The sequence below is a fragment of the Dicentrarchus labrax genome, unplaced genomic scaffold (assembly GCF_905237075.1).
Source record: "Dicentrarchus labrax unplaced genomic scaffold, dlabrax2021, whole genome shotgun sequence".
In the NCBI taxonomy this organism is placed as follows: Eukaryota; Metazoa; Chordata; class Actinopteri; family Moronidae; genus Dicentrarchus; species Dicentrarchus labrax.
In genome coordinates, this window is record NW_026136723.1 from 13,719,127 (window position 1) to 13,734,121 (window position 14,995).

Sequence of the window (14,995 nt, forward strand, 5' to 3'; positions counted from 1 at the left end):
TCTGAATGAATGTCTGAATGTTTCTGTCCAAACAAAAACAAGCCAAACCAGCACATTTTATGAAGGTATTATTAACAATGTACAACAGAATAAAGGCATTTATAAATAATATGGATACATTTCACATTTTTATGACATCACAAAAAAATTTACATGTAACATATTTCAAAGAGGCCCTGCACAGGGGTATAAATAGTTGTTGCTTTTACACGACCAAAAAGATCTATTAAGGCCTGAAACAAATGACCAAATTTATAGCTGTTGATCAGTAATAGACAAGAGAACAGATCAGTAAACTTCACACATTGATGAAAAATTGCAACATGGAAATGCCATTTTCCTCTATACAATGAGGAGATGACAGGTAATAGAAATTACAAATTTACTTGGCTCTTACTCGGTTTGAGGAAACAACCTGAACTGCACATCATCAGATAAATAACAGGAGAAGCTTTGATAGGTGTGGAAAAATTATTCCACTGTAATGAAAAAGACTATTCTTTGTGGACCCATGTTTTTCTTTTAAAGAGAAGCTACATAAATGTGTGAAAAACAACTGACACCGCAAACATTTACTACCCCATAGATGAATTATGCAACTCAAAATTCATATCCAAAACAGATAGGATGTTACATTATCATTCTTTTTTGTATCTGCCAAATGACCTTGACAAAACATTTGATTTACCCAATAAAAATGTGCTAAAGTGCAGAAAGCATCTGCACTGGTACCGTGTTAAACGCATGTTTAACATTGTATTTCACTGCAAAGATTGAAGAAAAAAAAAAAAAAAAAATTCAGGTCTTACAACAAAAGTGCTAATCTCTCTTAAAAGTCTGAGGATATATAGGCAAAGACACATCACCCACTTGTCAAGTGACAAAATATACAATATTTTCCTATAAACAACAGTATTATGTCTTCTCAGGTGAGTCACTGCATTACGTAGCAGTTGTCTTTAAATGTTGAAGTGGTTCTGATGCGAAGTGCCTGACAGACAGAAGAGTGTGATCCCAGGCTACATCACAGACGATGTACTGCATGTATGAGCCAATGAGAAAAGCTGTATGTTCAAAGGCATTCAATCTTAAGAAATCACTTATTCAGTCACTCACTCACTGACCAAAACGTTCACTGGCGGTGGCAGCGAGGAGACGATGTATATTTAGCTGTCTGTCCTATTGTACAATATGTGCAAGCCAGTGCATTTTCCACCAGAGTTATGAGGCATGTTTTTTACGGCAATTGAAGGATAAAGGACCTAAAAGCACTGCTGAAGCATTGCTATATAAAATAAAGTCTCACACTCTATCATACAAATATACACAGCCTATGAAGTGAGCTAGTAGGACAGACGGGTGTCACACTGTAAAGGCTCAACCTCTGCAATGTGTCTCTGAGGCAGGTAATCATAGGAGATGCTGGGATGGGTACAAAACTATGTAATACTTCCTTCACAAACAGCAGTCATGAGCGCCATGTACAAAATAAAAAAAAAAAAAACCTGTATAAAATATAAGCTTAATTTAAATCATTAAATACTGTACATATCACATAGAATTTCAGCGCTACAGCAGGTGACCACGGTACCTTTCAGCACAAGGCATACATTTCTAAAATTATTCACAAAAACATTAGCAAAAATATGTCAAGGGATAATCCAACATTTTAACAATTGCACTCCAAATTTTTACTCGAATTTAGATATCTGAATATGTAGGTTATGAAAACACCTTCAACTGCTGCTGCCATGTGGACGGAGTGTGTGCCTACTGATCCCTTCCAGAGTGAAGCAATGACAGGAAGTACTCTATGTGACAAAACAAACTTCTTATTAGTGTGTTTGGCTAAATAGAAGCAATGCTGCAAAAATTCACATAGCAAGCATGAATGAAATGAGAGGACCTCTTTTTCCACATCTCCAAATGTTTCCTTTCCTTTTCTGTTGAATCCAAATAATGTAAACGTTTGAGTGTTTTGTTCTTTGTTTTTTTTATCATCTCTTAAAATTTGCACTTTGCCCAGAAAGGAGAGAGCCCCCCCCCCTCCCTCCTTTGGGCATTTTTATTTTCTTCAGTGTGCGACTTTCACAGCAGTCAAAAAAGTACAGACTCTGCTCAAACATGGCCAGCAGCGAGACACTGTTCTCCCATGTGTCCTTGTGTTGTTGCTCTACAAACACAACTGAGGTTGTCTCCTGTGACCACCAGCAGACTAAAACACGGGGCCTGCTCCATCAAGAGGTATCCATCAGGCGCCGGGTGTGGGCTGGCTGCCCCTAGCTAGCAGCAATACTACCAGACTGAAGAGCCCCATGGCCCCCAGTCTCTTCAGCAGGGCCATGCTGTCTTTGGGGATAACCACTTGTGCCAGGTCATTGGTGATGAGAGAAATCTCATGAGCCACACAGACGAAGATAAAGGTGCTGACCATGATGTTGAGTGAAGGGTTTCCTGGGATCAAGACCAAAATTCCCTTGGTGTCTGCTGCCAGCCAGATGTGGTACTGGCATATGAACAGCTGGGGGAGACAAAACAAAGCATGTTCAGTCGTATGTAATGTGTACTTATTCCCTTTTAAAGTTGGTTGCCTCCAAGGAGCTACAGAACATCACATGCTGAGCTGGTATGGATTATCAATTGCTTTGTGCTCACTGTCAGAGATCATATTCTTATTCCTGGTGCTTTATTGCATTCACATTTTATTACTGTTACCTCATCTCAGGTTTTACTGATAACTCATATGTCTTGTTTTATGGTACCCTTTGCAAAGTATTTAGTAATCACAGAATTTTATTGTGCGCTGTGTAAATAAACTTTTTATTATATTATTTTAACTCCACTGCCAGGTCCATCTTACCTCCAGAGAGATCTTTCCAAACCAAGAAAAGAATGAGCTATATATAGAGCGGGCGTAGCCAGGAATGTTCCTGATTAGAATGAAGGCCAAAATCTGTGGACAAAGAAGGTGAAGACATTTTTTAGGGGAGGAATGAAGAATTGTGCACTCCAGGCCAGTTTAGGCAGGAAAAGCTTAAATATGTTGTTTACGACCTTATCTATTGTACTACTTCCCACTTCCTAGTGGGGACTGGTTCTACGCGATACCAGTATTATTTGGTCATGAAAGAATATTATGTAAGTTATATATAAGTTACTATCATGTAACTAGGCTAATGTCATCTCAAGGCAAATGCAAAGGAATTACAGTTGGGCAGTTAACTATAAAACCATTTCAAACAAATTACAAAGTTTGAGGATCAACTGTTTATGTCAAGCTGACTCATGAGAAGACTTGTTAGCTGTATAACCACAGGAGAATGAAAGAAAAGTAAAAAAGTAAAAGAAGAAGGACATAAAAAAATGTACCTGGACCACAGAGATGTAAGGATGCATCTCGTTGCACTCTGTTTTGGTTTTGCAGCTGCTAGCCCATATTGAGTAAGTCTACAATAATGGAGGAAAATGAGAAGTTAGATAACAGGTTCTAATCTTAAGCTGCAACAAAAACATGCAGGTGGTTGACTTGGTTTGATTAGACATTGACCAAAGCAGTTACTATGATCCCCAGCTGCTTTGGAGGAGGCAACAAAGAACAGAACGTTTCTGCAGTGCTACACAATATACATTTACCACCTGGTAGGCATTATCCATCTGAGATTAATAGATTGTCACTATACTGCGTTTACATTTTACTCTGGAGACCTTTCTCAATACAAACAAGAACTTTCTCAAGATGTATACAAGAGCATTAGGAGCAAACACTGTGGTTGCCAAGGAAGCTACAAGGTGTGGCAAGGTAAGTACCCACTCCTAACTATTATCTCCTAAGCTGGTGTTGCAAGGCAATGACAGCAATCCCAAGTATTGGTATGAGCAAAACATGTCTGAGAGTCTTACTATGAAGGAGACGACAGAGAGGAAGAGGAGCAGGTTGGAAATCTTGGCAGAGAAGAGAGCCTCTCCTTTGCCCTCTGAGAGCACCTGGCGCTTCTGCAGCACCAGATAGATGAAGGCAAATAACATTCCGTGTATCACCGCCTGCAAAAGGACATTATCAAATGAAAAAAATATTTTACAAAGTTTGCAAAATTTGGCTGCACTTAAAAAAAGCTTTTGATCTACTCTGCCACATACAGTATCGCATTTCAAAGAATGTGTTAATGCACATTGCATGCGTGCAAGTGCAGCAAAACACATTTGACTTACAAATCGGTCCAGCTTCCATCTGAACCACCACTCGTGTATGCTTCCGTTCAGCTCAAAGAGCTTGGAGATGGGCCACACAGAGAAGATACTCTCAAAGAAACCCTGGAGTCACAAAGGCCAAAACATGAATATTACATAAGCAGGGCTTCAGACAAGGACCAAACCATCATGGCAAATTGTGTTGTTTTATATAAATTGACTTCAAATTCACAATTTGAATGCATATTTATTAATTTTGCATTTTACATTTTCTTTCAATCTTTGCTGTTTGAAGACAAATGATGACATGAGCATTTATTTATGCATGAATCAATATAAAACATGTTTAATTTAACTGAATTTAATTTTTATCTTCTCAAAACTAAAGTGATGTTACAGTTGAATTCACCCACCTGTGAAAATGCAAAGAAGCAGATAAACAGCAGGAGGCCCAGTAACTTCGTCAAGACCCCAAGGTGCCACATGCCACTATCTGCTCAGAGAACAAGACGGCCATTAGATCACATTTATTGTGTAGAACTAATTGTGTGTATTGATTGATTCACACAGGACTTTTTCCAAAAGGTGAGTGAAACAAATAAAGTTTCTAATCAATTATGACACCTACTGTTGGCCTTCTTCTGAAGGATCTGAGGCCACATGGCCAACGTGCCGTAGATTACGACAAACCAGAAGGTTACCAATGGGACAAAGTAATAGAACTGGTAGGGTCTGTTCATTACCACACACAGCACCAAGACCAGGAAGTTCAGACGGAAAAGCACCTGGAGTGGAATGAATATGAAAACATAGAAACATACACAGATTAATCAATAATAGCATCACACTGATAATAACACACCAGATTCAGTAAGTCCAAACCAAATACCTGTAATTGTTTTGTTGTAATATGATGGTAATTCATGCCAAAGTACAAGAGAGAGAACCAATACTTCGTTCTGAAAATGTGATGGCACTCGTTTTTCTACGGTGCCGTAGGTACCGGGGAATCAATTCTTTCCGACCTGACGAGAACCTCCTGTATAGTCTAGTGACTGTCGCACATGCTTTGCAGAAGATCTTAAATGTAAGTTGTGCTTTTTGGGCAACTTTATAAAACTTACTGCTGAAGAAAGTGAACAGAGACACATACGGAGAGAGAAACAGGTTGGGCCACCGGTACGTGTTTGGGTGAGAGAAAGAGAGAGACACAGATCACAGTAGGTGTGTGTTTTTATTTTTTGTAATGTTAAAATGTTTTTAATAAAAGGAGTATGTGTTGTACTTAACATTTATTGCTTTGTTTTTGTTTTTTAACATGGTATCGAGAATCATGAAATTTCACTGGTATTGGTATCGACTACAACATCTTCGGTATTGTGACATGCCTATAAGTATAATGAGTAATTCCTGGTTAAAGTATAACTGGCTGTACCCTCACCTGGCACACTCTATACAGTCCAAAGTCTCCTTTGAGCCAGAAAAAGGAAAAATGTCCATAGCCAGTCTGGAAAAGGTATGCTGCAACTAGCACCCGCACATGCATGTACACTGGAATGAACTGAAACACAGAAGAATTAATGTTATGTCATTAAATTAAGTATTAGTTTACACTGACTCAAAGCAGGAGATATAAAGGACTCACAGCACTGGCTCCAGATATGTGATAGATAAGGATAACCAACTGCATCCAGCCTTTCCACTCATCTGTTTGCTCTCGGTTGAGTAATTTGGTCTGTTTGGAAGATTAAAAAAAAAAAAAAAAAAAAAAGAACATGTTGAACTGTACCTCAGATATCACAAACATTAGTTAAACTTGGTACATGATTACCAACAGTAATGTTAATCCAAAAATGTTACTACTATATGTTTTCCACTTACTTAAAGGATGCCTTTCTTATGTTTTTGCATGCAATTTGTCAAACTCTGAGGGAAACTATAATTTCAAACTACCCTCACACATAAAGACATCCATGATTATGTTAAATATGCAGACAAAAAAATTCAGAAGCCCATATCTTTTTGACACGACTCAATATTATGCTGAAATAAGACTGTGTTGTTTAAACTTCCCCAAAATAAAGCATATCGCACTGAACAACACCATCTCACCTCCTTGCTGTTCTCACTGTAGAACACTCCCAGGACAAATATATAGATGAGAGGGATAAAGAACGTGGAGTGTGTGTAGAACTTCTGCTCTTTCATGAAAACATCTGCTCTGTCACAAAGGTAAAAATAGCCCATGATGACACCCATCCTGCAGAGGGCCTGGAAGGGTGCCTTTGGACCAAGGGGGACAGCTGCAGTCGCTGGCTTCTTCTCCTCCAGGCTCTCCACGTCCGGGGGCACTGGTCGGCGGTGGCGGTTGTTGCCAAGGACGTGGAGGACCAGGAAGACTGCGGCTGAGCCCAGGAAGAAACATGCCGACAGTTTCTGGAGAAGGTTTGGGGGTGGTACTGTCTGGCAGCAGGAACCGTCAATAGGCCTCAGCAGCTTGTTGCACACCGAGTTCATGAGGATCATAGCTCCCTGAGAGGCGGATTGTGAAAAGATGTGAGTAAGCTGAAATGCAAGAAATGTGCTGCCAAAAACACTGAACTCAGACCATTGAATAAAACAGTCTAATTACTGACTCAAGTAATCTTGAATTATTGGTAATCCTGCCTACCACATTCCTGGTGCTCTCAGGCAGGTGCAAGCCGTCGTCTGACTGGGTGATAGTTTCCATTGCGGCCTGGCGGGACGCGGCCAACAGCTTGACCCGAGACCTGCTGTTACGCTTGCTGCTGTTGAGCACGTCCACCGCTGCCTCATTGTACAGTTCAAGCTGTTGGTTGGTGATCATTTTCCTGTTGTCACTCAACACCTCCTCATTTACTGGATCTAGAGGACAGAGGTGTGACGGTTTGTGGTGCAGACAGAACAGGAAAGGAGATTTAGTTTAGAGGGTTCACATATGAGAAGTTAATAATCACAAAATTCTGCAATCAAATGAGTGAAATTACCAGTAATGTGAACTTTTTAACCAAAAGCACTACTTGGGAAATTGGGATTTAGTGATGAAACCGTAGCACTTAAAATGCCCTGAAGAACTCTTTTATTGTTTATATTGGAAAAGCTTGAAACTAAACTTACCTTGCAGGACCCAGTAGACCTCTCCATGGTCAGCCAGCTTCTCCAGGTGCACAGCAAGGGCTGTCAGGTTGACTTTGTACTGCTGCAGGGTCTCGCTGCTGCCACTGTGCAACTTGATGGACCACTGTGGTAAATAGATTAATGGATAAGTTTAAGATTGACATCACTCAGCCACCACCTTGTGTTTGTCTATCATGAAATGTGCAAGCATTGCTAAGCACTGATTTAAACAGCTTACTGTGGCAGCTCCAAGGATGACAACATCTGGCTTTGCTGAAGCTTCCTGCAGCACATGATAGAAGAGGCAATTAGAAAAGCAAATCCATGTCCAGACCACGTGACAATTTGTTCCTCAATTAACAATGCTCCCCCTTGTTAAAAACAGAATTCAACATCTGTACTCACGTGTGTCCATGATATCAAGCGCTCTTTCATTGAATTATTTGCCTCTGGATACCACAAGAAGTCCTACACACAAAGATGTTTTTACATGTTTTTTATGAGAGTATGTTTTTACAGACTGAGAACAGGAGATAAAAACACATCCAGAAATAGCTTACCACATTAAGAGAGGAACTCTCATCTTCAAAGGAAATGTCCTCGTGCTTCAGACATTACATGGGGACAGACAGAGAGAAAACCTGTTAGGAAAATAGTGCTCCTGTTTTTTCCTGCTTGAGATCAGACCAAAAATAGTTACGACTGCTGCTTAATTGCCATGCATTTCACTGCTGTGTTCTTTTGTCGATACGTTTTTGTACATTTTTTGCACTTTGATGAAATCTAATCTAGACACTTTGTAGAAAAAAAATTATCAGTGGCGCTATTTCTTACATTAAGGTTGATGCTAAAGTGTCAGGCTTTCGAGGAAGAAAGTAGCAGCCAATTGTTCACAAATGGTGAAATATTTTCATGTTCCAGCAATGTACATGGCAGTAAATGATTAGCCATGCCTACATTAAGCAGGTAAGAAGAAAACTGGTCTAAGTTTTGCCCAGTCAGAAAATGTTTGAGGCAATATCTGCATTTCTAATAAACTGGGGAAGTGAGTGAGGAAGCAATTGTTCTTACAGGAAGAAACAAGCAGCCCTGCCCCAAAGCTGTTGTGAGCAACAAATGCAGCTCTACCCCTCTCTCTATCTGCTCTTTCAAGCACGTCTTTGGTAGGAGTCTTGAATGGATCGGTCAGAATATAGTGGCTTGCTATATATGATTGGATAAGGTAGATTTAAAAACAGGAAGACATATTTTTATAATCATCTTAGGTCCACTCATTTGAACAGATACTTTTAAAGACCGTTCAGGACATGTGAGCGGAGGGTAAATTCAGGAATATCTGACAATGTCTGCACTTTTGGTTTATGTCTCCCTACCTCTTTGCTGAATAATTTCCAAAGAATAACCCTGAGTTCACATGGTGCTGTTTTCTCATTATTACCTTATTTCCATCTTCTCTTCGCTCAGGGTCAATAACTTTGATGAAGGAGTAAAATAGTTGCCTGATTCGTGAATCACCAACAAAGGCCACCCGCTTTTCAGCAAGGCAGGTTTTGGCTTCACTGTAAGACAAAGATGAGGGTTAGCAATCTGAAAAGCGTACATCCTAACAACTGCAGATTGCAATCATTCATGTGCTGGGTGGTTGCATTCTATAACCTAATCAAAAGTAGATCTTATTACACATAGTCTGCCCCTGTGATAGCATCTTCTCAATTGGCTCACAAATTACCCATCATCTCACCCTCACAGACAGACATATATACACCTCAGTTATCACTGCAACACTCTTGAATCTTCGTCTCAGACATACTGTACATATAGTGACCTTGCACAGTTAGTGGGACTCACATGCTTTTGTATTTGTGCATCATGCAGCCATAAGGCTGCCATACATTCTCCCCCAAGTATCGTCCTCTGGATAGCAGCCATTCACATGAGTCTCCGCCTGGAGGCAAGACACAGAGATAGATAGATAGATAGATAGATAGATACTTTATGTATCCCAAGGGAAATTCAAGTGTACCAGTAAACCCAAACAAAACACTGCTCTTGCTTTCACTCATAGTTTCTTTGTGACTATGACTGAAACCTGTTGACTCAATAGAACCCTGGCTTTTCATTCAGTGCTGTCAAAAGACTTGTGTACAATACGGGGCTCTGCTAGGGGCCATGGTGCAAAATAAAGCCATCAGCAATTTAGCTCTACCATAAATCTCTCCAGCTATTCATTTGTGTGCGAAATGAATGGAGCCATCTGCAACTGAATCAATTCATAGAAACAGGTCAACATGAAGGGTCGGCGAGCTGGCGAGAGACGTGGGCATGTAGTGTCATCGCCAGCCAAAGCAGCTGCTCTTAGTGTGTCTATAGAGGTCTCTGGTTCCTACACCCTTTCAGGGACAAAGTCCACTTTATGCAACTCAGCTGGGAGGTGGATCCTAATATGTCTTTGTAGTCAAACTCTGGGCTTTGTGCCATCGCTGTCATCTGTCTTAAGTGTGGGACAAGCTGAGATCCAACCCTTTATACCTGGAAAGGAGTGTATCAAGTGTGCGCCGTTTTCTATGCAGCAAGCAAATATTTTCCAAACAAACCAATGCAAATGTATTAATGACCAGAGACAGAAAGCATGCTGCTACAACCCTGTTCACAGCCTGCAGTTGGTTGGTTATTAGCACATCACATTTCTAACAAGCTATATTGGTTTATTGCCATTTATCCTTTTAAAATAATAAACGGAATAGTTAGTGCTGGCGATTTAAATAGCATATGACCTCCTAAAACTATAAACCTTGTTCGGTCAATTGTTAGCTACATCAGCCAACACACGGCTTCCCAACCAGTAATCAAGCGTGTCCTGACAGGAGCATGTAAACACAGCTAAATGCAGTGTTAGCTTTCTAAACTAGCCAGTTAAATACCGATTTAAATTCCGTGAAGCCAAGTTACCAATGCATGACTTCAGTCTAACTACATACGCAGTCATCTATCTGCATTGTCTAATGTTTGCAACCAGCACGTCTCAACCCCTTTAAAAAAAGCCACACTGGATAACAGCACTGCACCGACACAGGCACAAACAGCTAGCAAGCTGGCTAACATTAGCAATAGCTGGTGTTAAGTGCTTCACTGGTGCATCAATAGTTACTTAAATAAACGAGACCACTTACCTCCATAGTACCGCGAAGCTGTGTGAAACACGAGGAGCAGGAAAACGACAACCAGCGATATCAATTTGGCATTTTTTATGGTGAAATGTTGATTTATTTCGCGTTTGCCCAGGCTATAGGCCAGGACCGCCATCTTTGCTCCTCCATGACAACAAGCACCTGTGCAGTCTTGCAGCGGCGCTTGTCCGGGTGCACCATCTGCTCCGTCCGCTCCTCCATGCGACACCGCCTCCTCCATCTGCATCACCGCGGTGTCAAAGCAGGTGCGGATCAAAAATAAGATTCACACTGTCTCAGGTCCACCACATTGTTATTAGGAAGTATAATAAAAAAAAAGAAAAAGAAAGTTTGGTGCCCTTCTGACAAGTGTACTCACAGCTCATACCTGTGGATAATTTAATTCCTCATGATTTACTGTATGTTTGTTAATGTGGGGGGGGGGCAGTGACGTGCGGTCAGGAGAGGCTGCCTCACCTGTCATCAAAAATAAAATATATAATAAAAAACAAATAAATTAAATGGTTATATTTACCAAATAGTTTGAACTATAAACATTGTCCATTTACCTCAAAAAATTAATTAAAATTTAAAATTAAAATAAAAAATCGCTGAATCTTCGCATTTCCGGTTCAGATAGGGGGAAGAGACGCACATTTCAAGGTGAGGCGCAAACTGCGCTCTGCCATGCAATGAGAGCTGTTACTGTCTCTCTGTATGTTGCCAATCAAATGTTTCAAACAATGTATGCCCCCCTGACTTTCCATAGTTTAGCTGGTGTATATAATATATGTGTGTGTAAGCTGTTTCGTGTGCTCAGCGATCAAGAGACAGTAAAGTGAGGCAGGCAGTTCATTGGCCTCATGGTAGAGATTCATATGCTACTCCGCAGCTGCAGAGTGACAGCGAGACTTTTAAAACTGAAAGAAGACAAGGAAGACTTCTGTAAAGAAGAACAGGTACATATGTACTGTCAATGGTTTGGGCTAACCCTAATTTGGATATGGTATGATATTATTGCGTTGTCATTGTCAGGGACGGCTGGTATTATGGGCTAACAGGGCTAACAGCCCCCCTATCTTTTACAGTAAAGATGAAAAACTATTATTAAAAACCTTAGAACATATTGTTTTGAATTTTGGTAGAACCTAGAACAGCAACAGCACCGAAAACAGAAAAAACCCAGGATATATGATATATGTTGGGTTTTTTCCTGTGAATGGGCTAAATTTATTCAGCCCGAGCACAGTAGCGTACGCTTCCATTGACTTTTGATTGACAGGCGTCCTGAGTGACCTTCGACCAATCACAGCGCAGTAGTTACAGTACAGTGACCTTCGACCAATCACAGCGCAGTAGTTACAGTACAGTGACCTTCAACCAATCACAGCGCAGTAGTTACAGTACAGTGACCTTCGACCAATCACAGCGCAGTAGTTACAGTACAGTGACCTTCGACCAATCACAGCGCAGTAGCTACACAGTGACCTTCGACCAATCACAGCGCAGTAGCTACAGTACAGTGATGCTAGTAGTATGGCGCGCGTTACGCATGAACATGAACGAGGTGGATTATTTACCTTCTAATCAATTTTCTTTAAAGTCTTTGGAGGACAAAATAGAAATACAGAGACTGGGAACACATCATCCAAATGATGTACAAATAACACAAAAGGACAAACGACAAAATCGTAGTTTTGTGTTACGTGGTTTCAGCTAACGGACTGGCTAACAGCAAGTGTAGCTAGGAATTCACTTTTCTGTTTCCCATGTTTGTTTTTTTTTAGACAGTCAATCATCCGATCACCTGTCAAACACACAGGTTGCCAAGTACACGTCTACGACCACAGATTCTCTCAAAACGAGACAGGCCCTGGAGAATGTTTCGTGCTTCATATCTGAACTGCTGACCACAGACGACAACCAGCCACATCCAGATGCGGACACAGCTGCAGGATGCGGCGCTCTGATAATGTGTCAGTGGAAAAATTGTCAAATTTTCAAACTCCACGTGTGACGTGGTGATTAACCTGTTTGCGTCACAGAAAGGCCGTCGATGTGAGCGGCGTTTTAAATAAGGTGTGCCCAAGCTCTGAGACAACTCTCTCTTCTACTAATAATTATTTTTGCTTTGGTTTTGTAGATTTATGGTGTTGCAAATTGTTGCTGGTACTTTTCTGTAATGTTGTTGTAGCGCAATTGGCATGTGCTGATGTGTACAGAGGAGGAGAGAGAGAGAGAGAGAGAGAGAGAGAGAGAGAGAGAGATTCTTTTTCGGCATCGGGTCATTCTTTTGGGTTTGTCTCCCCAGTGTTGCCGTAGAGCCCTTGCTATAACAAAGTATATAGTGTTCCTGTAACTTGATGTGATGCTACTGTTGCTGCTGTGGGACGTATTGATATGTGTAATGCATTTGTTAGCCCACCCACCCAACATCTCCACCAGCCGTCATTGGTCATTGTATTGATCTTTGAGAGAGCAAAAGTCCTCAGAGAGCTGGTTGGCATGACCAACAAAGAAGGGAACAAGGAATGTAGTTAATTATTAATTAATATTTATAATGTAGTTTTTTTTTTTACTGACTTTCCATTCAGTCTTAAAATAATGTCTATTAACCTGACTTATCAGTATCACTTTTTTCTAATTAATTGTTGTTTTAAATCATTTTCCCTCATTTGGAACTGATCAACGTTATGTTGGAGGAAGTGTTGCGTACCAAGAAATTGTGCATAAAGCATTATATATACTGTCAATGGCATAAGGTATGTAAGTTTTGTAAATAAATATTGGATGTAGTTCCTACTATCCACCAACAGAGGCTGCTAAAGGTCATATAATCTACTCTATTGTGTTTAAATGACTTCGAAGTGTGATGTGCTGAATTATTAGTTTATCCAAGGAGTTGCTTGCACTTTGTTTTCCTATTCCAATATATGCAATCCTCTCTCTCTCTCTCTCTCTCTCTCTCTCTCTCTCTCTCTCTCTCTGTGTGTGTGTGTGTGTGTGTGTGTGTGTGTGTGTGTGAGAGAGAGTCAAATCCCATAATTTGACAAAAAGCCAAAGTCTGGTACTTCACTTTGCACTCTGCTATTACATTCGCCAGACAACAGCATCCTTTTCCCACAACTATTATTTTAGATGTGCTAAAATTATTTTAAAGATGAATGGAAGTAATAATTACCATTCTATTGTGCAAACAGTTTAATTTTGTGACTGAAGATGTCCAAGCAAGCCTATAGGGTACAGGCAACCCCAGTAGCTCACATGGAACCATGGCTGAGTCTGTACCACAGTGGCCTGGGTTCAATTCCTCAGCCCTTTGCTCACATTGTCATCCCCTCTCTCTCTCTGTCTCTCTCCACCTTCCTGACACTCTTCTTCTTCTCCATCAAATAAAGTAAATAAAAATCCCCCAAAATAATCTTTTAAAAAGTGTGCAGGCTACCTGCTCATCACCAACAGGACCTGTAATAAATCAGTCAATTGAGTCAAAGGTGTTGTTAAAGGAGCACAGTACAGTACTCAGACCCTAAAAAGAAGTTTAAAAAAAATACTCAATTACTCTTGTTACAAGGTCTATCTGCCAGGTAGACCCCAAAGTGACTCCAAGGCCCCAGGTTCCCCTTTCGGTTAGCTGGTTGTATATGCAGTTTGATTAATTGGAAATTTGTCTTGGATTTTGTGCCACTAAGGTGAGTCCTGCATTATTGCCATATCTTTGTGTTAAATTAAAATTGTAAGACTTAACTTTAGTTTATACTATGCTCATATGGTGCATATCCCTAAATAAAGATGCATTTATTACATGTTCTGAATGTAAAATCCTGAACCTGTTAAGCAACTAGTAACTCTAGCTGTCAGACCAATAGTAGAAAAGAAAAAAAACTTCAGGCTCTGAAAAGTAGTGAAGTACAGGTATTAGGTAGCATGAAATGTGATGTAAAAGTATCTCAAAATTGTACTTAAGTACAGTACGTGAGTAAATGTGCTTTGCTATGTTCCACCACCACTGTTGAAAACTATTCCACACATCAACATCAACAAAAATGTTACTTTAGGTGTGCCATTTTAATGTAAAATAAAGAGCGTGCCTAGAATTAAAGGTTCAATCTGTGGTTTTAATATAATACGTTTTGCACATTAGATACTGTAGAACAAAAGATGCATCTTGTGTCCAAGGCATCCGAGTCATTGTTGCTCAGTGGTCAAAGATAATGTGTTTATGTAACTGCCCCTAAGGCTAAATTAGGGATGCTAATAAAAACATGCCATACTGCCCTCTAGAGATTATCGAAAGTGCTGCAAGTGACCTTTGATGCATTCAACTGCAACTAACAGAGCTGCTTCTACATATGGAGATAGAAAGCTTGCATATCCCAGTTCCCTCAACACACTGAACTCACTGACTTTCAGCCTCTGACAAAATGACAAAACACATGATTTCTGCCATATTGAATCTAACTCATATTGGTGTGCATGCATCATTGCAATTCGAGCCTCGA

At 40.3% G+C, this 14,995-nt stretch overlaps 1 protein-coding gene across 1 annotated transcript; it reads right to left on the bottom strand.

The window, feature by feature from the left end:
• Positions 1 to 51: 51 nt before the first annotated feature.
• casd1 (CAS1 domain containing 1) lies at positions 52 to 10,796 on the bottom strand. Its single transcript, XM_051389774.1, has 18 exons — positions 10,497 to 10,796; positions 9,175 to 9,271; positions 8,765 to 8,885; positions 7,887 to 7,931; positions 7,732 to 7,794; positions 7,565 to 7,609; positions 7,327 to 7,450; positions 6,860 to 7,074; positions 6,301 to 6,720; positions 5,834 to 5,923; positions 5,630 to 5,749; positions 4,817 to 4,973; positions 4,602 to 4,681; positions 4,210 to 4,311; positions 3,901 to 4,041; positions 3,370 to 3,447; positions 2,861 to 2,953; positions 52 to 2,521 (listed from the first exon to the last, which is right to left on the bottom strand). The coding sequence occupies exons 1-18, from the start codon at positions 10,738 to 10,740 to the stop codon at positions 2,252 to 2,254; spliced, it is 2,505 nt and encodes an 834-aa protein (XP_051245734.1). The 5' UTR covers positions 10,741 to 10,796; the 3' UTR covers positions 52 to 2,251.
• Between the last annotated feature and the right edge of the window lie 4,199 nt (positions 10,797 to 14,995).